This window comes from Saccopteryx leptura, chromosome 7 (assembly GCF_036850995.1).
Source record: "Saccopteryx leptura isolate mSacLep1 chromosome 7, mSacLep1_pri_phased_curated, whole genome shotgun sequence".
NCBI lineage: Eukaryota > Metazoa > Chordata > Mammalia > Chiroptera > Emballonuridae > Saccopteryx > Saccopteryx leptura.
Window position 1 is genome coordinate 103015583 of NC_089509.1, and position 22616 is coordinate 103038198.

General features: G+C 53.1%; 1 protein-coding gene across 2 annotated transcripts in view; it reads left to right on the forward strand.

Moving 5' to 3' along the window:
• VIL1 (villin 1) overlaps positions 1 to 22616 on the forward strand; it is a 25130-nt gene continuing 2514 nt past the window's right edge. For both annotated transcript variants that reach the window (XM_066346310.1, XM_066346311.1), the window contains exons 1-19: positions 1 to 72; positions 5981 to 6065; positions 6354 to 6428; positions 7579 to 7775; positions 9097 to 9205; positions 9376 to 9486; positions 11101 to 11303; positions 11408 to 11486; positions 11627 to 11725; positions 13153 to 13306; positions 13862 to 13962; positions 14052 to 14189; positions 14802 to 14960; positions 15980 to 16159; positions 16692 to 16837; positions 17570 to 17714; positions 18098 to 18286; positions 19718 to 19786; positions 20961 to 21101. In XM_066346310.1, coding sequence (XP_066202407.1) covers positions 5991 to 6065; positions 6354 to 6428; positions 7579 to 7775; positions 9097 to 9205; positions 9376 to 9486; positions 11101 to 11303; positions 11408 to 11486; positions 11627 to 11725; positions 13153 to 13306; positions 13862 to 13962; positions 14052 to 14189; positions 14802 to 14960; positions 15980 to 16159; positions 16692 to 16837; positions 17570 to 17714; positions 18098 to 18286; positions 19718 to 19786; positions 20961 to 21101 — 2370 coding nt within the window. In that variant the 5' untranslated portion in view covers positions 1 to 72; positions 5981 to 5990. The remainder of the gene's footprint in view (positions 73 to 5980; positions 6066 to 6353; positions 6429 to 7578; positions 7776 to 9096; positions 9206 to 9375; positions 9487 to 11100; positions 11304 to 11407; positions 11487 to 11626; positions 11726 to 13152; positions 13307 to 13861; positions 13963 to 14051; positions 14190 to 14801; positions 14961 to 15979; positions 16160 to 16691; positions 16838 to 17569; positions 17715 to 18097; positions 18287 to 19717; positions 19787 to 20960; positions 21102 to 22616) is intronic.

The window sequence follows — 22616 nt, forward strand, 5'->3', positions numbered from 1 at the left end:
GGTCGCTCTCCTGCGGTCAGCTTGCCACAACTCCCTGAGATCTCCCAGGTGGCAGCTGCCTCCTCCCGCCAGGTAAGGCAACCCTGAGGGGGCCCGCGGGGACCATGGGTGGTGGGAGAGGACAGGATAGGGTCCCTGGCTTCTGTCTGGTAACCTGGCTTCAGCCGGAGCACCGTGGAGCCGTGACGAGGGGGAGGTTCCGCTCTCAGGAGAGTCTGGGAAGAGCAGACAGCCCTGCAGGGCTTCTCTGGCCCCCAAGGAGAGACCGTGCAGGCTCCGCCCCAGACAGCTGCTCCTCAGACCCCACTGCCGCCAGCCTGCACCCTGCTCCAGGTGTCAGCATCCCGGACTGCCGAGCGTCTGGAGACACGGGACTTTCAGACTTAAATTCGGACAGTCCTGAGCATAGCATAGCAGGACTAACTGGTCACCCTGATTTCACCCCGACCACCTCTTTACCCATTTCTTCTTCATCTGAAATGGTTTCTTTCTCTGTGTTACCATTTCCCTGACACTCCTGGGACCTCAAGTCTCTTGTCTCTTGGCTCCTAGGGTGTGAGCAATAGCCACCAGGGATTCAATGGGAAAAGACAGGCACAGGGGGCTGGGCACTGGGTCCTGGCCCACACTCTGCAACCCAGCCTTCACCTCTGCCCCGTCTCCCCTCCACCAGGACCCATCGTCCCCTTGGCCTCACCAGCCGCTATGGCTCCATTCAGCTGAAATGGGAGGAGGGCAGGCAAGTTCAGAGCAGGGTTTTAGACATACTGACCACCCCCTTCCCAGGAAGCCTGCTCAGGCATCCTCAGGTGCGAGGGGGCAGAGACTGCAGGCTGGGGGGGGGGTGTCCGTTTCCTCTGCTGTTATGGGCCTGAGGAAGCAGGAAGGTGTCCTTGTTTCAGGCAGTGCCACATCCCTGTCCAGCTCAGAACTGCCTGCCTGAGGACTAAAAGCAGTGACAGCACCCAGGGCTCTCTGGAGCCTGAACTCTGAGGACAACAGGGCGGCAGAGAAGGAAGGACATATGGGGACTAGCCAGGCAGGAACTCTGACTCCCTCCAACCAAGGTCCTGAGAAGGTCAGCCCCCTTCCATTCCACAGTTCAGTCTTTCAGCTTCATGAGTATTTACTGAGCACCTACTATGTGCTAGGACCTGGAGACTAGACAGACAAACACCTAGGTCCTTGGCCTACAGGAGCTCAGACTTACAAACAGATCATTTCATCACCATGTTGTCTAGGGGGCAAAAGAGGCATCCGTCCAAGATGCCTTGGGACCCCAAACTAGCCCGAGGATTCTGAGAGGGTCTCCTGGAAGCAGTGAGATCTAAACTGAGCCTGGAAGAACATGTTAGCCAAGTGACGAAGGTGGGGAGGGCTCCTGGTAAAGGGAACCGCGGGAACAAGGACACGGGAGGAGGGTAGGAAGCTGCATGGGGGCTCTCAGAGCTGCCCTCCCAGAATCCCCTTGCCCACCCCTGGCCATGAGGATCTCCCCATGATCTATCTGTGCAGGCTGCTGGAGGTCCCCAATCATGACCTCTCTCTAAAGGAGGAGAGCACCAGCTTTTCCAAGTCCCCGCCTCTCTGACTCTCCCCTGCGATGGGCAAGAGGCACCTCCTCGTGTCTACCCTTTATTCCTCTCGCTGTTCACTCCAAGAATCAGAGCATGTCCCTAGTGGGACATTAGAGATCATCTAGTTGACCACCCACCCTCAGAGATGAAGAAATAGGGTCCATGTTCATTCAGCTAGTGAGTGTCAAGAATCTGCTTTGGAAAAGGGGGATGTCGACCACGGTGGTGATTCAAGTAAAACGTTCCTCCTCTGTACGCCCGTTGGTTCTACTGAACCAGTAGTTCTGGGAGCCCCAGGGTCCCTGTGGGTTGAACTCACGGAGGAGTTCACAGAGAACCGACACCAGGGGCTCCTGCAGACAGACCCTGCCCTGGCGATCGGCAGGTGGCCCGATCTGCTGGAGGGGGTGCTACCTCAGGTGCTGGGCAGGGAGACCCTGCCCCAAAACTCCGAAATACCAGGGTGAGGGGTCACCCCTCAGGACTCAGAGAGGGAGTTTCTGGGTAGTAAAAGGGCAGGTCATTATTCTGAGAGGTGACTCAGAGTCAAGGTGCAGAGAGAGATTAGATACATTCCAGACTGTCATCATGAAACTGGATCTGCGGGAGGCACGTGACTTTTTATTCAACATGAATTAGTTCAAGGAGCACTTGTGGAGGGTAACCCTGTGCCAGGCTGGTGGTAGGCTCGGTGGGGAATGGGGTGGCCTCCAGCCTGGTCAGGAGGGGCAGGAAACCAAGGACGAAGTGCTTCAGGTGGTCCTCTGCCTTGGTGTGTAATCTGAAGCACTCGGAAGTTTTAAAAGCAGCCATGCCTCGCCTGACCAGGCGGTGGCACAGTGGATAGTGTGTTGGACTGGGATGCTGAGGACCCAGGTTTGAGACCCTGAGGTCGCCAGCTTGGCGGGTTCATCTGGTTTGAGCAAAGCTCACCAGCTTGAACCCAAGGTCGCTGACTTGAGCAAGGGGTTACTCGGTCTGCTGTAGTCCCCCGGTCAAGGCACATATGAGAAAGCAATCAATAAACAACTAAGGTGCTGCAACAAAGAATTGATGCTTCTCATCTCTCTCTGTTCCTGTCTGTCTGTCCCTATCTATCCCTCTCTCTGACTCTCTCTCTCTGTCTCTGTAAAAAAATAAAATAAAAGCAACCATGCCTCACCTCTCAAAAGGCAAAAAAAATAAAGTACCCCTGCCCAGGCCTAATTAAATCAGAATCCCAGGGGAAGCGGCCTGCACACCTGAGCGTCTGTATTATTTAAAAGCTCCCAAAGTTACTCTGGTGAGCGACCAAAATGGAGAACACAGCTACAGGTCAAAACCAAAAGCACCATAAACGATCCCATAGAAGCAGCTTGGGAAAAAGGAGGTTCCTTCCAGCTCAGTGGGTGGAGGGTGGTTCACTGTCATTCATTCATTCAGCCACCCAACCCAGCAAAGTGCCACACTGTGCTAGATGCTGAGGAGTTCAATGCTGAGCAAATAAACCTGCCGCTGTCCCTGTGGAGTCTACATTGTGTGGGCCAGCAGAACAGTAATTGAGGGCTGTTTCAGGGTAGCTGGGAAGGGACAGAAAACTGCTGCATGCACTTTTTTATTTTGGTAAAATATAAGATTTACCATTTTAAATTATTTATTTATTTATTTACTTTTTTAGATTTTATTTATTCATTTTTATTAGAGAGAGAGGGGAGAGAGAGAGAGACAGAGAGAGAAAAGGGGGAGGAGCAGGAAGCATCAACTCCCATATGTGCCTTGACCAGGCAAGCCCAGGGTTTTGAACTGGCAACCTCACCATTCCAGGTTGACACTTTATCCACTGCGCCACCACAGGTCAGGCCAGATTTACCTTTTTTTTTTTTTTTACAGAAGCAGAGATAGACAGGGACAGACAGACAGGAACGGAGAGAGATGAGAAGCATCAATCATTAGTTTTTCGTTGCGCGTTGCAACACCTTAGTTGTTCATTGATTGCTTTCTCATATGTGCCTTGACCGCGGGCCTTCAGCAGACTGAGTAACCCCTTGCTGGAGCCAGCGACCTTGGGTCCAAGCTGGTGAGCTTTTTGCTCAAGCCAGATGAGCCCGCGCTCAAGCTGGGGACCTCGGGGTCTCGAACCTGGGTCCTTCCACATCCCAGTCTGGGTCCTTCCACATCCCAGTCTGACGCTTTATCCACCGCGCCACTACCTAGTCAGGCCAGATGTACCATTTTAACCACCTTAAAGCATACGATCCAGTGGCATTCAGCCAGTTCACAACATTGCACGACTCTCACCACTCTATCTAGTTCTAGGCGGAAACTCCATACCCAGTAGCAGTGACTGCCCATTTCCCTCTCCCCCCAGCCCCTGACAACCATGCTATCTCTATGGGTTTGCCTGTTCTGGATATTTCATATAAATGGAGTCATACAATACAAGGCTTCTGGGTCTGGCTTCTTTCACCAAACAAATGTATTCAAGGATCATACCCATATTGTAACACGTATCAGTACTTTTTATAGATAAATAACACTCCATTGTGGGAATATATAACCTTTTTTTTTATCCATGCATCTGCTGTTGGCCATTTGGGTTGTTTCTACTTTTGGGGCTATTGTGAATAATGCTATGAACTTCACGTATAAGCATTTGTTTGAACACCTGCTTTTTCCATTCATTAGGGTGTATGCACTTTTCAACTCTTATTATTCTTTGCTTTCCTTAAAAAAGAAAAGTCTGTGCCCTAGCCAGGTGGCTCAGTGGATAAAGCGCGATCCCAGTGCACTGAGGTTACAGGTTCTATCCCTGGTCAGGGCACATATGAGAAGCAACCAATGAATACACAGCTACATGGAACAAAAAGTTGATGCTTTTCTCTCTCTTCCACCCCTCTCTCCCTGCCTCTCTCTGTCACAAATCAATGGAATAAATTTTTTTTAATTAAGAAAAATTCTGTATGGCCTGAACTATGGTGGTGCAATGAATAGGTCATCTAGCTGGAATGCTGAGATCGCTGGTTCGAAAGTCCAGGCTTGCCCTGTCAAGGCACACACAAGAAGCAGCTATGAGTTGCTTTATGCTCCTCCCCCTTGCCTTTCTCTCTCTTCTAAATCAATAAATAAAATATTTTTAAAAATTAATATATATATATATATAAACTGATTTTTTAAAACCAAGTTTTGATAAAAAAATTTTCAAAAAGAAAAACAATTTGAGATTAGATAAAGAAGAGCCTTGAGTCATAGGCTAAGGAGTGGGGGCTTTATTCAGAAGGTGATAGGGTCCCTGGCCAGTTGGGTCAGCGGTAGAGCATTAGCCCAATGTGTGAAAGCCCTGGGTTCAATTCCTGGGCAGGGCACACAGGAGAGCAACCATCTGCATCACCACCCCTCCCCACCTTCCTCTCCTGCAGCCATGGCTCAAGCAGTTTGAGCAAGTTGGCCCCAGGTGCTGAGGATGTTTTCCTGGCCTTGCCTCAGGCACTAAAATAGCTCAGTTGCCAAGCAACAGAGCAGTGGTCCCAGATGGGCAGAACATCCCCCAGTAGGGGCTTGTTGAGTGGATCCTGGTTGGAGCGCATGCCTCCCTACCTCTCACTTAACTAAAAAAATAAAAAGAGAGAAAAGAAAAAAGAAAAAGAAGGTGGTAGGGAATCAGGGTAGATGTATGAGGAAGAGAGTGACAAGATCAGAGCTGGGTCTCGGCTCTCAGCCACTTAGGGCAGTGGTCCCCAACCCCCGGGCCGCAGACCAGTACTGGTTCGTGGGCCATTTAATATCGGTCTGCAGAGAAAGAATAAATAACTTACATTATTTCCGTTTTATTTATATTTAAGTCTGATCGATGTTTTATTTTTTAAAAATGACCAGATTCCCTCTGTTACATCCATCTAAGACTCATTCTTTTTTTTTTTTTTACTTTTTAAAAATTATTTTATTTATTCATTTTAGAGAGGAGAGGGAGAGACAGAGAGAGAGAGAGAGAAGAGACAGAGAGAAGGGGGGGAGGAGCTGGAAGCATCAACTTCCATATGTGCCTTGACCAGGCAAGCCCAGAGTTTCAAACCGGCGACCTCAGCATTTCCAGGTCGACGCTTTATCCACTGCGCCACCACAGGTCAGGCCTAAGACTCATTCTTGATGCTTGTCTCGGTCACGTGATAGATACATTTATCTGTCCCACCATAAACGCCGGTCCGTGAAAATATTTTCTGACATTAAACCGGTCTGTGGCCCAAAAAAGGTTGGGGACCACTGAATGAGGGCCCAGAGAGGAGACCACCTCCCTCTCCTCCCCCAGGTCCCTGAGCCCTGGCTCCTGGCAGAGTTGAGAGATCTCAGGGCTGGGCTGGAAGGGCAGCACCCGAACCCCAGGGCACTCCCAGCCTCTCAGGCCTTCCTCACGGCTCTTTCCCCCTTAGGCTCGCCGCCATGACCAAACTGAGCACTCAAGTCAAAGGCTCCCTCAACACCACCACCCCTGGGATACAAATATGGAGGATCGAGGTAAGGTCTGCCTGGACATGGGGGGAGGCGAGGGCTGAGGGAAGGAGAGGCCTGAGCTTACTCTGACTGTCCCCCAGCCCTTCCCTGCTGGTGTGGGAACCCCTGGTGCCTGTCCCTCAAGTGCCCCTGCCCCTCTCCTCAAATCAGCTTCTTCCTCCTGCTCCTTTAGCTCCTCACATCTGTCCTCCTCCCAGCTCTCCACCAACTTCTATGCCTGAGGGAGCAGGAGGTGGGAGTGGGGGTCCTGGGAGATCCAGGCGGCCCCTCCAAGCTCCCCTCTCTCCCCAGGCCATGCAGATGGTGCCCGTTCCTCCCAGCACCTTTGGTAGCTTCTTCGACGGTGACTGCTACGTTGTCCTGGCTGTGAGTGCGGGGTAGGCAGGGGAGGGGGCTGAGCAGAAACCAAAGCCCACTGTGCTGTCAGGGAGGAAACGTGAGGCTGGGGCAGTGGAAAGAGCTGGCCTGGCTTGACCCCTAAGACAGTCCTCACAGATTGTGCCCAGGTGCCCAGCTTAGGGGCCTCTGAGCTCCCAGATGAGGTGACCTTCTGTGTATTTATAGTCTTGGGGACCACTGAGCTGATGGAGTGTCACTTTGCCTTGACTCCACATTTCCAAAATCCATCATCATCTCCATATCACCTTCTTGGTTTTGGCCACATTCTGGTACCACCAGTACTATTATAAATGTGTTTGTATCTTTTTTTGTTGTTTTGTTTTGTTTTTTGTATTTTTCTGAAGTTGGAAACAGGGAGGCAGTCAGACTCCCGCATGTGCCCGACCGGGATCCACCCGGCACGCCCACCAGGGGGCGATGCTCCGCCCATCTGGGGCGCTGCTCTGTTGCAACCAGGGCCATTCTAGCGCCTGAGGCAGAGGCCACAGAGCCATCCTCAGCCCCGGGGCAAACTTTGCTCCAATGGAGCCTTGGCTGTGGGAGAGGAAGAGAGAGACAGAGAGGAAGGAGAGGGAGAAAGGTAGAGAAGCCGATGGGCGCCTCTCCTGTGTGCCCTGCCAGGAATTGAACACGGGACTCCACACCAGGCCAACGCTCTACCACTGAGCCAACTGGCCAGGGCCTGTATCATTTTTTATATAACTCACCTTTAACATTTAAATACATTTACTTAAAAATATAACTCTATATTATTACTACAAGTGGAAAACTGTCCCATGTCCCAAACAGAAAGTAGCCATAAAATGTTTACATAATAATTTCACATATACATTTGTTGGTATATCACCTAATCACCCCATGGACCTCTGAGGGTCCATGCACATCACTTTGGGAAATGCTGCTATAGTCCAGCCCAGTTATCTCCAAGAAGAGGTGAGCAAAGGGGAAGCCACTTGCCCCTTGCCTCAGAGGGTCTATGGAAGAGCTGGAGCCACAACTCAGGGCTCATCTGTGGCCCAGGCCGCATGTGCGTGAGAGACCATTCAAAGCAGGGAGGCAGGAGAGGGCTGTGGGAGCCCAGGGTCTCAGGTACAGTGGACATCCCCCCTCTCCCTAGATCCACAAGACGGGCAGCAGCCTGTCCTATGACATCCACTACTGGATCGGCCAGGCCTCATCCCAGGACGAGCAAGGGGCGGCTGCCATCTACACCACACAGATGGACGACTTCCTGAAGGGCCGGGCTGTCCAGCATCGTGAGGTCCAGGGCAATGAGAGCGAGGCTTTCCGAGGCTACTTCAAGCGGGGCCTTGTGTATGGAGGGGCACGCTGCAGGCTGGGGAGTGGGACCAGGGCTGGGAGGACATTGTAGGCTGGGGGACAGAGCTGGGGCGGGAAGGGAGCCTGAGGCTGCGGGGGCATAAGGGTGATTTGTGCTCACCTTTCCACTCCCCACCCCCATTCCTGCTGCTGCCTTGTCCTTGGTTTTCATCCTTCCAAGTGTTGTCTTTGGCTGCCCAGACACCATTCTGAAATTCTGTAACTGTGTAGCATGAATTTTCATTAATCAACCTTCAAGGCATCACATCAAGTCTCCCCTCTAAGCAACCGGCAAATGACTGCTCCTCTCTCTAGAGCAGGCCTTTCACACTAAAACCCACATTACAGTTTTCCTTAAAAAGTCTAAAGTTCTAGCCTCTGAACTTTTCCTGTGGAAACGTGGTCAGGAGCCAAGTTGCTACTGATCTATAGGATAGGCCAGGAGCTCTCCAGTTAGCCACAGTCCCCACTCCTCCCTTTTGTCTTGCTGCTCCCCCTTTTCCCACACTTACAGCAGAATTCACTCCTTTGGGCATTTGAGCTGGCACCTCTCCTTTCTTAGTCTGCTTGGGCAACCATAGAAAAATACAGAAAATATGAAAAATAAAAATAGACTGGGTGGCTTAAACAACAGAAATGAATTTCCTCACAGTTCTAGAGGTTGGCAAGTCCAAGATCAAAGTGCCAGCTTTGATTCAGTTGCTGGTTGGGAGCTCTCCTACTGGCTTGCACATGGCCACTTTCTCACTGTCTTCATGTGGTGAAAAGAATGAAACTCTATGATGTCTCTTCTTATAAGGACACTAATCCCATCATAAGGGCCCCACCCCCACGACCTCATTTAAACCTCTTCTAAATCTATTATCTCTGAAAGGCCCCATCTCCAATTCCATCACATTGAAGGTTAGGCCTTCAACACGTGAATTTGGGAGGGGACACAATTTAGTCCATGGACTCTTACCTTCTTTTCTTTCTCTTCAATCCCTGCCCTCAGAGTCCTGTCCTGTCCTTCCACATTACCATGCATCTGTCTTTGAACACCTCTCAGCAGAAGAGAGACTGAGGTGAAGTGAATGAGGCAGACTAGGGTACAAACGTTAAGGAGGCACTCACTGCCAGTCCTGCAAATATAGGCAACATGCCAACCTTACACTTGCATGACCCTAAGACTGAATGTCTCCTTGAAGATGGCACCTGAGGGGCCTCATGCACCTCACCCTAGTCACAGCCCCAGCCCTCAGATGGCCCCGTGGCAGACAGGCAACTTGTCACACTTCCCAGCCTTCTCTGGGGGTCAGCTCACCTCTCTTCTCAGGATTCGGAAGGGGGGCGTGGCTTCCGGCATGAAACACGTGGAGACCAACTCGAGCGATGTCCAGCGCCTGCTGCATGTGAAGGGCAAGAGGAACGTGGTAGCTGGAGAGGTGGGCGTCAGCCAGAGTCCCAGGACATGGCCTCCTGTCCCCTTCCAGTCTGGGGGGAAGAGGGGAGGGCAGAGGCCGAGGAGCGGTGGGGACAGGGAGGCGATGGGGAAGAGAAGATGAACGATGGATGGAAGCTAAGTCAGGTCTGCACCTCCCCCGTGGCTCTGCAGGTGGAGATGTCCTGGAAGAGTTTCAATCGTGGGGACGTTTTCCTCCTGGACCTTGGGAAGCTTATCATCCAGTGGAACGGACCGGAGAGTAACCGCATGGAGAGACTCAGGGTAAAGCTTGCCGCTGCAGGACTGCTCCCACCAAGCCCCGCCCTCCCCACCCGCTCCTGCACACCGCGCCTGCCTCCCCCACAGACTGGCCAGCCCGCCTGCATGTCCCCAGGCCTCTCTGCCCTGACTGCCCGGGCCGGCTGTGTGAAGGTGGACCAAAGTCTCCCTGTGTTTGGGGAGAAGTATGCTTGCTAGAGTCGCAGGCACAGTTGTGGCTAATCCCCTGAGACTTAATGGGTCCCTGCTGTGTGCCACACCCTCTGTCAAGCGCCGGATCCAATGGAGAATGAAGTGGGCAGAGCCCTGCCCTGGCTCTGGCGTCCAGCTGGTCATCCAGTGTGTATGAGGGAACAAACATGAGGGGAATAGCCGAGGAGGAGTGGGGTGTGCAGCTCTGAGGATTCTGGGAAGGCTTCTGGGAGCTGGTGAGGGTGGGGAGGAGGAGGCCCTAAGGTAGGAGGAGAGAAATGGCTTGGGAGAGGTGACCGCCAGAGCAGCCAGGGCCTCAGATGGCGGGTCCAGGGGGCTTGGAAAGGAGGCGAGCAGGTCTCGCAGGGGCATGCTCTGTGGTCAGAAAGAAGGCTGTGGAAGAGGGCTCGGGTCTGTCCTCGGTGACAAGGAGGCTATAGAAGGCCCTCTGTCTTCTGAGGGACAGAAGGAGATGTGGCGCTGAAGGGACACAGGGAGCCCTCTGTCAGTAAGGTGAGGAGGGGCAGGTGCCCCAGCTCCCTGGCCTGGGAAGGAGGGATCCACTGGATTTGGGTGTCGCCTGAGGGTGGAGAGAGTGAGGCAGAGTGCAGGGCGTTGTGCTTGAGCAATTGTAGGGATGGAGAGTTCCCTCTCCCGAGATGGGAAAGATCAGGAAGCAACAGATTTGGGAAGAAAATCTCGAGTTGTTTTATACCTCTTACAGTGGGGCTGTCGTGGGAGCTGGATAAATAGGGTGAGAGCAGGAGCTGGGCTGGAGACAGAAATATGGGCCTGGATGAGCGACATCCCTGGGAGGGAGGGAGGAACAGGTCTGGGACTCAGTGCCCATAACTGAACAGTGGACATTGGGCTGAGGCTGAGGAGAGTTAGCCAGGTCGTGTGTGTGTGTGTGTGTGTGTGTGTGTGTGTGTGTGTGTGTGAGAGAGAGAGAGAGAGAGAGAGAGAGAGAGAGAGAGAGCACATGTGGACTGTTCACTTTGTGGCGGGTGTCTGTGTACTATCTGTGTGTGTGTGTGCACACAAAGCACACCGAATCTGTGCACATGCGAAGCTGTGTCTACACGTGTGTGCATGTGTGTTCGAGTATGCTATGGGCAGAGACAGAGTACTGTGATTTTCAGAGCTCAGCTTTGTCCAAAACTGTGAAGTAAAAATCACAAATTTCAAACAATGCCAAAAATAAAGACCCACAGAGGCTACCTGCAACAGATTCCGCCAATAAGGACACCGCTTTCCCAAAGGGCTCTCACCTGGTTTCCTCACACGCACCTGGTGCTTTTCTCCTTGGAGAAAAGGGAGGTGCCTCACCCCTCAGGGGTTGCTGTGGTCTCTGGCGTGGTGTGGGGCGGTGGGCGCTGCCCTGTCACCTGCCAGCTTCATGGGTCACCTGGGGCCTCCCTGCAGGGCATGACCCTGGCCAAGGAGATCCGAGACCAGGAGCGAGGTGGGCGGACCTACGTGGCAGTGGTGGACGGGGACAAGGAGAAGGAGTCCCCGCAGCTGATGGAGGTCATGAACCACGTGCTGGGCAAGAGGAGGGAGCTGAAGGCAGCCGTGCCGGACACGGTGGTGGAGCCCGCTCTCAAGGCTGCCCTCAAGTTGTACCAGTGCGTGCCCAGCTGGGCCCCTCCTGGGCGCTGGGGGACTTCGGGGTGCCCTGGCTGAGAGGCGTGAGACCCCTCCTGACCTGTGACATACCTTTGTCCTGCAGCGTGTCTGACTCAGAGGGAAAGCTGGTGGTCAGAGAAGTGGCCACACGGCCACTCACACAAGACATGCTCAGTCACGAGGTGAGAGGGTCTGGACAGCCCCCAGGCCTGGCTCCCCGCCCTCTGCACTCCGCCTGCGCTCCCTCCAAACCTCCTGTGCCAGCAGCTGCCCAGCCCAGGGCGCCGCCCCGGGCTCTCATCCTGGGTCTCCTCCCCTCTAGGACTGCTACATCCTGGACCAGGGGGGCCTGAAGATCTACGTGTGGAAGGGGAAGAAGGCCAACGCCCAGGAGAGGAAGGGAGCCATGAGCCAGGCCCTGGTGGGTATGGGGGCGGGGAGGGGTTTGTCAGGAGAGGGGAGAGAAACAGGGTCCAGGGGGAGAAGGAAGCGGGGTCAGACTGGGGCGATGGTGGCGGTGTCATCATTGGGACCAGGGGAAGCTCCGGGCCTCACCCAGCTGGGGGTCTGAGGGTCTGTTCTGTAGCCATCTGCACACCAGGCAGCCCCACCAGGCAGCCCCAGGGCTTCCTCAGGGTATGGGTTCCTATCTTGTAATGCTGGTGGCTGAGGCCAGGCGGGTTCACGTTGGATTCAGGCAGACTACAGAAGAACCATGGAGCTGAAAGGCGTTGGGCCGTTCTAGTTTATTGGATTCATAGAGGCGGGCTAGTGAACAGGCACGGGGGAAACTGCTTCTTTTTTTTTTTTTTTTTTTTTGTATTTTTCTGAAGCCGGAAACGGGGAGACAGTCAGACAGACTCCCGCATGCGCCCAACCAGGATCCACCCGGCACGCCCAACAGGGGCGACGCTCTGCCCACCAGGGGGCGATGCTCTGCCCCTCCGGGGCATCGCTCTGCCGCGACCAGAGCCACTCTAGCGCCTGGGGCAGAGGCCAAGGAGCCATCCCCAGCGCCCGGGCCATCTTTGCTCCAATGGAGCCTTGGCTGCGGGAGGGGAAGAGAGAGACAGAGAGGAAGGGGGGGGGGTGGAGAAGCAAATGGGCGCTTCTCCTATGTGCCCTGGCCGGGAATCGAACCCAGATCCCCCGCACGCCAGGCCGACGCTCTACCGCTGAGCCAACTGGCCAGGGCCGAAACTGCTTCTTATGGTGGAAGGGGTGGACAGCAAGCAAACGGGAAAGCCACCCCTCTGAGGGATAGTACCTATAGCCTTATGTAGGCTACACACACGTGGCTCTCTGCCACGTGCTCACACACTAATCATGCAAAGTGCTTGCAGCCGGAAAACAAGCGAGCAAGCCTAACCACAGCTGTTTTCCCTACAGACCTCAGGCTGGGTTTAGAGAAGGGAGGGAGAAAACTAGAGGCTGTCCTTCCTAGAGAGGATGGGGTCAGCATGGGACAGGGCCAAGTCAGAGTCTGGGATCACTGTTGGGCTGGAGTCAGTCACTTGAACTGGCTCAGAGTCAGCGTTGGATTGAGGGTTGGGTTCATGGTTGAAGATGGGGCTGAGGGCCAGGGTTAAAATTGAGGTGGGGTCACGTTTGGGATCAGAGTTGGCCTTGGGGTGGGGGTCAGAGGTAGGTTTGGGTGGTGTCAAGTGTAAGGTCTGGTTTGGGGTTGGGGCCAGAGTAGGTTTAGCATTGGGACTAGGCTTGGGTTCCGGTCTGGGCTCGGGGCCAGGGGTAGGTGTATGGTAGGTCTGACTGGGGTAAGAGCCAGGCTTGCACTGAGGGATGGAGGTTAGGGGCGGCACACAGCCCCAGTCAACTCTCTCTTCCCAGAACTTCATCAAAGCCAAGAAGTACCCCCCGAGCACGCAGGTGGAGGTGCAGAATGATGGGGCCGAATCTGCCGTCTTCCAGCAGCTCTTCCAGAAGTGGACAGTGCCCAACCGCACCGCAGGCCTGGGCAAAACCCACAGCGTGGGCTCCGTGGGTAAGAGCCGGGCAAGCAGGGCTGGTTGGGAGCCGAGAGTGGGGCCAGGAGGGAGGGCCCAGACCTGCCTCCTCTCCTCCTTCCTGGCCACGCCTCTTCCATGGGCATGTTTACCTTGGTCTGTGCTGCCCAGCTGGTATGGGGACAGGAGGGGACATGGATAAACTCAAGAGGTGTCACAAATGGGAGCTGAAAATGTCCTTTCATTTGGAATGCTATTGGGTCTCCCTCAAAACCAAATAGTTCAGTCTCTCACCAGACAATACTGGCTGAGGGCAAGCTCGGTGCCAGGCACCTGGGGAGGATAAAAGGGTTGTCTCTCTCCTGGCTGCCCTGGGTGCCCTGGTGGAGCAGGAGTCTTAGTTAGGTACAGGGAGGGATGGTTCTGTTGATAACCCTGCCACGGGTAACCTGGGGTAAGTTATTAAATCTCTTTGGTCTCAGTTTCAGAATCTCTAAAATGGGTCTAAGGATTATAGCTACCACTCAGGGCTGTTGTGAGGATCTGGGGACCTCAACGAGTGACACTCAGTGTCATGATTCCCTTCACTCCAGCCAAGGTGGAGCAGGTGAAGTTTGATGCCACATCCATGCACGTCCAGCCTCAGGTTGCTGCCCAGCAGAAGATGGTAGACGACGGCAGTGGGGAGGTGCAGGTATGGCCAGGGGAAGGAGACCCGCCTCTGGGTGGGAGAGGTTGGTAGAGTTTGTCCTGGACCTCACACTAGCCTGGTACTGGCCCCAGGTGTGGCGCATTGAGAACCTAGAGCCGGTGCCTGTGGAGTCCAAGTGGCTGGGCCACTTCTATGGGGGCGACTGCTACCTGCTGCTCTACACCTACCTCATCGGTGAGAAGGCTCACTACCTGCTCTACATCTGGCAGGTAAGGCCCTGCCCACCCTGTCCAGAACACAGCCAGCTCCGCTTCCACCCACTGTACCCTTGCCTAGTCGCCATCCACTTTGTGTTGAATACTCCTGGTCATGGGGAGTTCACCCTTCTTCTATCTTGGGACTACTTTGGCTGTGAGATCCCGCTGACTCTGAGGACCCCCATCCACAACCCTTTTCCCTTTTTGAGTCTCTCTTCCCATTTCTGTGGCTTCCTGCACTTCCCCTTCACCTGCTCTGACTGGGCTTCTGGGCCCAGATGTGGGGGAGCAGGGAGATGCTTGGGTGCTGGGGGCAAGGGGAGTGGTGACCATGGTGTTTCCCCAGAAAAGGTCCAGTGAGGAGGAGAGGTTTGGAGTCAAGGCTGGGGTTACAGGTGGTCTGGGCTGGGCTGGGGCTGGAGAAGGTTGGGTGTAGGGTTGGGATGAGAACTGAGATCTGGGTCAGTTTGGGAGTTTGGCTGTAACCAAGGTGGGGTTTGATAGGGAAGACAGTTGGGTTTAAGGTCAGGTCAGAATTGGGGATAGAGTTGTTGCTGAGGCCAGGGGTGGGGTCCGAATCAGGGCTTGACCTCATCTCACCCCGGTCCATTCTGCCGCCCCCAGGGCAGCCAGGCCAGCCAGGATGAAATCGCGGCCTCGGCCTATCAAGCTGTCATCCTGGATCAGAAGTACAACGATGAGCCGGTCCAAATCCGAGTCCCGATGGGCAAGGAGCCGCCTCATCTCATGTCCATCTTCAAGGGACGCATGGTGGTCTACCAGGTGTGGCTGCTGGACTGAGGAGCCTTCAGTACCCATAACTGAGGGCAACTGAGGCGGGGCGGGCACCCAGGAGATGGGGAGGGGGTCAGGGGCGGGGCCAGGGCTGTGGGTGGAGCCCATTCTCTGTGGGAGAGGACTGTTGAGTTTCCATCACCCACGTGGAACTGGTAATAGAAACAGCCACTCAGTGCTTTTAAAAAAATCCATGTAAGGAACACCTTAGCATGTACAAATACTGTTCCCCTCTTCACCCCAATTCTTCGGATCCTTTACAAAGGAAGTCATTTTGGCTAGATTTGCCTAAATGATGGACCTGTCCCAACTGCATTAGTGCCTTCCATCATAGTGAAATGCCTTCTGCATTCATTTAAGCAACAGTCTGTTCGTTGACCATCTACTAAGTACACAGCTCTCTCTGCAAAGGGCCAAGGGAGGAGCAGAATGCCACGCTGACACTGTTTACCACCTTGTTGAGAGAGCAGTGAACAGTCTGTGGCACCATGTGGTTAAATGCCAGGAACACAGGTTGATTTAAAAGGAGACTGTGAATACAGTGATCGGGGAACAGGCGTGGGGTTCCTGGTGGAAAGGGGTTTGGAGGAGGTCGTGATGTTGGGGTCAGTTGAAGAGCTGAGCAGAGGTATGAGGAGGGCATGCGATGCTGGGAGCACAGCAAGAAAAAAGGTCCAGAGGAAGGGGTCTGTGGGGAACAGTGGGAAGCCTGGCCGAGGTAAGCTGGAAGGTTTGGAGAGAGCAGAGTAAATCTGGAAAGGCCATTTGCGCCTCCAAGGCCCCTCTGAAGAGCTGGGTTTAGTCTATGAGCAGCGGGAGGCCGCTGAAGGTTTTTGAGGAGGGAAGCGCCATGACCAAACGTTTTGGAAAGATTCATTCGCTGGATCAGCGGACCTGGAGGGGCAGGCTGACCCTGCCCCAACCGCTTCTCCTCTCTGGTTCTCTGCACCTCTCTAACCCCCCTCCCCATCTTTACGAAGTTCCTGCTTTCTCCTCACACCCTGCAGGGAGGCACCTCTCGGGCTAACAACCAGGAGCCCGTGCCCTCCACGCGGCTGTTTCAGGTCCGCGGAACAAGCACCAATAACACCAAGGCTTTCGAGGTCCCAGCCCGGGCCACCTCCCTCAACTCCAATGATGTCTTCATCCTCAAGACCCAGTCCTGCTGTTACCTGTGGTGTGGGAAGGTGTGTGTGGGTCCCCCTGCCTTGGAGCCGACCTGGGTCAGGGTGGGCGGCTCTGGCTGAATGGGCCCTGCCCACCTGCTTCTTGGCTGCCTCGAGCCCTGTCCCCTCTGCAGCTGTGAGTCTGGCCACCCTCAGATTCGCTGCTTCCGTCTGAGTCAGTATCTCATTGTTTGTCTCTGGCCAGCCCTATCTGTCCTTGTATTGGTCTGTCTTTACGTCTTAGGCTCTATCTCAGTTTCTCCGTGCCCGTCACTGCCTCTCCATCTGTCTGTAATGAGGACTCTCGGCCTCTTGTAGTCCTTTCCCTGCCCTGTAAGGACAGTGAAGGTGATCTTGCCTCCTCTGCCATTCTTTGGAGTGTCAGGGCAGAGGACAAGATGGGAGGACCATCCCTGCGTCAGCTATGTGCTCAGGCTCCTAATCCGTGGGAGCCCCCACAGACCTGGGGGCTCAGTGCATGTGGCGGAAGGGTGTGGGTCAGCATGGCACTAGAGGTGGTCTCCCCCAGCACAGCCAGCCCCCCTTTTCTTAGGGCTGTAGCGGAGATGAGCGGGAGATGGCCAAGATGGTTGCCGACACCATCTCCCGGACAGAGAAGCAAGTGGTGGTGGAGGGGCAGGAGCCAGCCAACTTCTGGATGGCCCTGGGTGGGAAGGCACCCTATGCCAACACCAAGAGGTAAGTGACTATGGCGTCCCACGGCCCCCAGCTCACTTTCCACGGCTGGAGAGCTTCTCAGCACCTCCACCCTCATGGCCCAGCGCCTGCAGTGGGCATGGATTGAGGACCCTGTGTGCCTGAACCCCTGGGCCACAAGATGAGTCAGGAGAGCCCACGCCCTTGGAACCTCTTAGGCACAGCGGCTGTGTCTGTCCTGCTTACTGTGGTCTGCCTGGGGCCTGGTGGGGTTGTTTCCCTGCAAAGAGAGTTCACAGCTATTGGAGGCAGCTCAAAGAAAGGGGCGGGGCTATAGGTTTGCCCTTTGGGGGGAAGCTGTCAGAGCCCACCGAGTCTGCCCTTTGGAGTTGACACAGGACCCGAATGCTGAGGAGCACCAACTGTAAACTCTTTCAAATGGTTTTTCTTAAGCAGACTCATGACCTCTGGTTCAAAAGCCAAAGGGCATGTACTGCAGTAGCAGCAGGAGGAATAGAGGGAAGGTATCAGAAAGAACTTCCTAACAGGATTAGAGAAGAGCCACTGGAATGCATGTCCTGAGAAATCAGTGGGAATTCTTCTGTGGAACACTCTTAGACTCTTGAGAGGGGACACCTTTTGTGTGATCAGAAGCAGCATTTTCCTAAGAAGTGGACTTTCCATGTTGTAGTCCCTCCCCCGGAGTTCTGTGTCCTTGACTTTCCTTTCCCCATACCTCCCTCCTGCCAACACGGTCTTCTCTCCATCCTGCAGACTGCAGGAGCAAAACACGGTCGTCACCCCCCGGCTCTTTGAATGTTCCAACCAGACTGGGCGTTTCCTGGCCACAGAAATCCCTGACTTCAATCAGGATGACTTGGAAGAGGATGATGTATTTCTGCTTGATGTCTGGGACCAGGTAGGACCAAGACCTGGCCAAGAAATAGTGGCTTTAGGGATAGGGTAGATTTGATGTTTTCTTGGCTCCCATATACATTCTTCCTGGAAGCAGTATAATGAACACAGGAGCCTACACAAGAAGAAGGCAGCCCAGAGGGGCTGCTGCATAGGAGGTATCTTTCCCCAAAGTCCAATTACTTTCACGTGACAGAGGAGTGTTTCTGAGGGCCTTTGGCTCCAAAGTCACACATTTGGAGAATATAAAAGTAGAGAGCCTCTGTCCAACCTCCTCGTTGCCCATATGCAAAGTCAAGGCCAGATGGGCTTGTCCGGGTGACCCGAGGCACAGCCCCGTGGGCCAGGGGGACAGGAAGCACTGACGGGGCTCCCCATTCTCCGCAGGTCTTCTTCTGGATCGGGAAGCATGCCAACGAGGAAGAGAAGAAGGCCGCCGCCACCACGGTGCAGGAATACCTCAAGACCCACCCCAGCGGCCGGGACCCGCGGACCCCCATCATTGTGGTGAAGCAGGGACATGAGCCCCCAACCTTCACAGGCTGGTTCCTGGCGTGGGATCCCTTCAAGTGGACTGTGAGTGGCCCCAACCCACCCTGGTCCTTACAGCCCAGCATCTCTGGGTGGCTTCTTCATGGTACCCCCCCCCCCCAGGGCAAGGTGGACGCCCAGGCTTCTCTGTTCTGTTGTGATAGGTGACATGTGATATATTTGTAAAGGGGTTAGAGGGGTCTTCAAATGAAAAGGAGGGCTGCAGTTAGGACCATTGAACCCTCGGGTGAAGGTGACGAAAGTAAGTCTATCAAAACCCAGGCTAATGACAATACCTCGCTTGTACACTAGATTTAGCTCAAAGCTATTAGACCTTAGTCCTAAGAGCTGGACTGGCTACTTAAATTTAAATTAACTCAATGAAGAATTTTTTAAAATTTACTGATTTCAGAGAGAGAGGAGAGAGAGAGAGAAGGTGGTAGGGGGTGTCAGGGAGTGGGAAGCATCAAGTTGTTTCCCATATGTGACCAGGCAAGTCTGGGTTTTCAAACTGACGACCTCAGCATTCCAGGCTGATGCTTTATCCCCTGCGCTACCACACAGGGGAAATTAATTAAAATCTAAGAAAATTAAAGATTCAATTTCTCACTAGCCACAATTTAAGTGCTCAATAGCCGCATGTGGCTCGTGGCTGCCATTTGGACAGCATAGAAAGAGAACATTTCTACCCTCACTGACACTTCTACGGAACAGCGCTGGTGGGTCCTCAACCTCACAGAAAGAAACGTGTCAGTTCTAAAGGACAGACAGATGTCTTCGTGGTATTAAATTCTAAGCAAAATGGGTCATCCATGTGGCCCTCAACTGAGAGACAGTGAGTCAGACTTCCTAAACTGGCCCCAGATAAAAGCAGAAAGCAGGTCCTCAAAATAGAACCCCACAAAGTTTTCTGCGGGAAGGAGGAAGGCTGAGGTTAGAACGAGTGCTGGCCTGGTGGCTTTGGGTGTGCTAAATTGGCAGGTCAGGGAAACAGAGTTTTCATTAATTTCCTCAAATACATTTAAGAAATTCAGTGGATGATGGGCTGTTTAGTCTTGAGGATGGATTCAAACAAATCTCACGGCTGCAAATCCAGGTGCCAGAGCTTCTTCATTTCACATCAGGGTCCCACGCCGACATCTCAGGCAGCCTTCCCTCACCTCGAGTCTGTGCTGGCTTCTCTCTCAGACTTCATTCACTGATTCAGCCTAACAGAAGCTCAGGATGTGCCGTGCTCGGTGCAGGCCCCGGGGACACGGAGTTGGGGCCCCTCATGGTCCCTTCTACTCTCCCTGCTCCGTGGCAGCGTCATCCAGCCTCCTTTTTCAGAGACCTTCCTCCAGCCTCTGCCCAGCTCCCTCTTGCCTTCCTCAGCCCCAGGACCTAGGTCAGCCTTCTTTCAACTCTAGAAGGAAAAGGGTCTTTTGTGTCTTCTGTTGAAAACCAGGTCTAATGTCTTACTTGCTTTATATGCAGAATGCCAAATCCTATGAGGACCTGAAGATGGAGCTTGACAACTCTGGGGACTGGAGCCAGATCACTTCTGTGAGTGTGGGCAGGTGGCTGGGTCTAGCAGTGAACATCTGACCATAGCCAGACCTGCCAGGGCTGAGGAAGCTCCAGAGAAGATGCCGGTGTCCTGTGCCTTCCTTCCCACCATTTCCTCCCACGTCTCATGGCAGTTCTTGCTGTTTCACTTTAGTGTCTCCAGCTCTTTTGTCTTTTCCATTCACTAGTGAAATGATTCCCAAATTTTATCATGCATAAGAGTCAGGTAATGGGGTGCTGGGGGTGAGGGAAACATAGGAGACTGGAGATTCCAAGGTCCCACTCCCAAAGATTCTGGTTTACAGAATGGGGTTGAGACCCAGGAATATGTGTGTTTTTCATAAAGGGTCCAGGGAATTTGATGCCGACGCTTTAGCTTGTGGGTCCAATCTACTGTGTTGTGTTATTATGAGTGTGTGTATGTGTATGTCCGTGGGCCACTGGGGGTCATTATAAATAATGATTTCTCTACTATTGTCCTCCTTGGGGTCTCTTCTACAGGCGGAATAACTTCAGTCTTTCAGCTAGTTACAGAAATATATGTAGGCTGGATCCAGGCCTGAGCTATGGAAACATGAAAGCAAAGCCTTTCATTTGAGAAGTTTACAAGCTTGCAGGGGAAGCGAAGCCAAGTTGACTCGGCAGAAATGTGTCCAGGACACGGGAGCGATTTCCGAAGCTCCCCGATGTAATTGGCAGATAACACACATGGCTCCTCTGCCCCACCCACAGGCTGAGAACCCTGAGGCATTCATAAACCCTTTTTATTAGACTGATGGTACAGGCAGAAAAGCATAGATAGGTCAAGGCTATGTGACTGTACAGATGACAATTTCAAAACAGATAAGAGAAAGAAGGTCATAAATGTCCTAGGTAGACTTCAAATGTCTGGGGGAAAGTCATCGAGAAGTTAACATGTCATAGAACAAAATAGTCATCTTGAGTCAACTGGCTTTGGTTGGATACGCACCACCAAGCTTTAGTTTGTGGGTCCAATCTAATGTGTTGTGTTATTATGAGTGTGTTTATGTGTATGTCGGTGGGCCGCTGGGGGTCATTGAAGGCGTCTAGAAGGAGGTGTCCGAGGGTCCATGTTGACTGCAGAGAGGACACAGCCTGGGAGGTAGCCACAAACCAGCTGAAGTAACAGTGGTTTCCTTTCCTTCCCTAGGAGATCACAAGCCCTAAACCGGATGTGTTCAATGCTAACAGCAACCTCAGTTCTGGGCCTCTACCCATCTTTCCCCTGGAGCAGTTGGTGAACAAGCCCGTGGAGGATCTCCCTAAGGGTGTAGACCCCAGCAGGAAGGAGGTGGGTCAGACTTAAGGAGAAGGAAGAGCGAATGCTTGTCTATTCGTTGGACAACACTAATTGACCCCCAGATGGTGCCCTGCTGAGGACTAGGTGCTGGGGGTGTTCTGGTGAAGAAAACATACCTGGCCTCTGCCTTCATGTGAAGTTACTGTCGGTACGGGGAGATGAAAGGGGGCCTGATTACACTAGTATTTAATTGGAGTGAAGATAAGTGCCATGTATTATTACAAAAAGCAACCTGATTTAGCAACTTCCTTCTGAAAGGCGAAGAGGAATTTTTCAGGCAGAGTGGGTTATTTCTGGAGAAGGGAACCGCATAGACGAAGCCCAGAGGCAGGAGAAAGCGCAGGGTGGACTGCAGCGTGGGAATGCTGGCAGCATGCGGGTTGCTGGGGTTGGGCGACCCAGCTGGCGGGGTGGGCTGAACTGAGCAGTGCTCTCTATGCTACCCGTGTTAGGGACAGTGGTGTCATCCTGAAAGTGGAAGGAGCTATTATGGTGAAGCAGGAGGGGGGCAGTCAGTCAGGTTTACGTCTGCAGCTCAGTGAAGAACGCATTGGAAGGTGGCAAGAACCGCAGCCCTAAGTTAGGCTGAGGTAGATGGGAGCTTAGAATAGAGGTGCTGGTGCAGAAGGTGAAGGGAAGGAGACAGTTTAGAGAAATATTAGGAGGTAAAATTAATGACACTTGGTGTCAGATAAAGGGTGAGAAAGAGAGGGGAAAATTGTGTGATTCTCTGAGTTTAGTGGGAGACACGTGGTTTGAGGCACCCCGGAGACATCCGGGTTGAAATATATGCTTGGTGGGCAGGCGATTCAGGGCAGCGCTGGGGCCGGCTGGTAGCTGCCGCTGCCGCTGGCATGGACCACCTGGGCGGAGAGTTTGGCAAGAACTTAGTCAAAACACATTTCTAATATTCATTCCACTTCATGAAGATCTAAAATAGACTTCAAGTCTAGCTTGATGGGGTACTGAGAGAAAAGAAAGTTTACTCTGTGTATAATAAGCCATAAAGAAGTCTTACAAATGAATGAATGAATGTACAGAAGAGAGATGCCCGATTTCTCCAAGAAGACCCAAGTCAACCGTTAGGGGTTTGGGCTCCATATATGTGGAAGTGTATTGTTCCCAGAGCATTGCATCCTGCCCTTCACCTTGGAGACCACATTCATGCTTTCCCTCCCTGATATGCCCACCTGTGTCCTCACCATCCTGGAAAGATCCCAATATATTATTCACAATAATATTACAAACATGATTTGCCCAGCCCCTGGCATTTAAAGTGCTCTATAAATGTCGGCTGTATCTGCTTTTGCTACTCCTGAAAAACAGGTCCAGAGAAGGGAAGTGACTTGCCTAATGTGACTTACCTAGTTAGTAGCAAAGACAGACCAAGAACCAGATCTAAGCTTGCAATCCAGCTGCAGGCGGTTACCAAACTGTTCTTCTGAGTCCCAGTGTTACCATCACATCATGCGGCACAAAGAAAGGATTTCTACAGGGAAGGGTAGC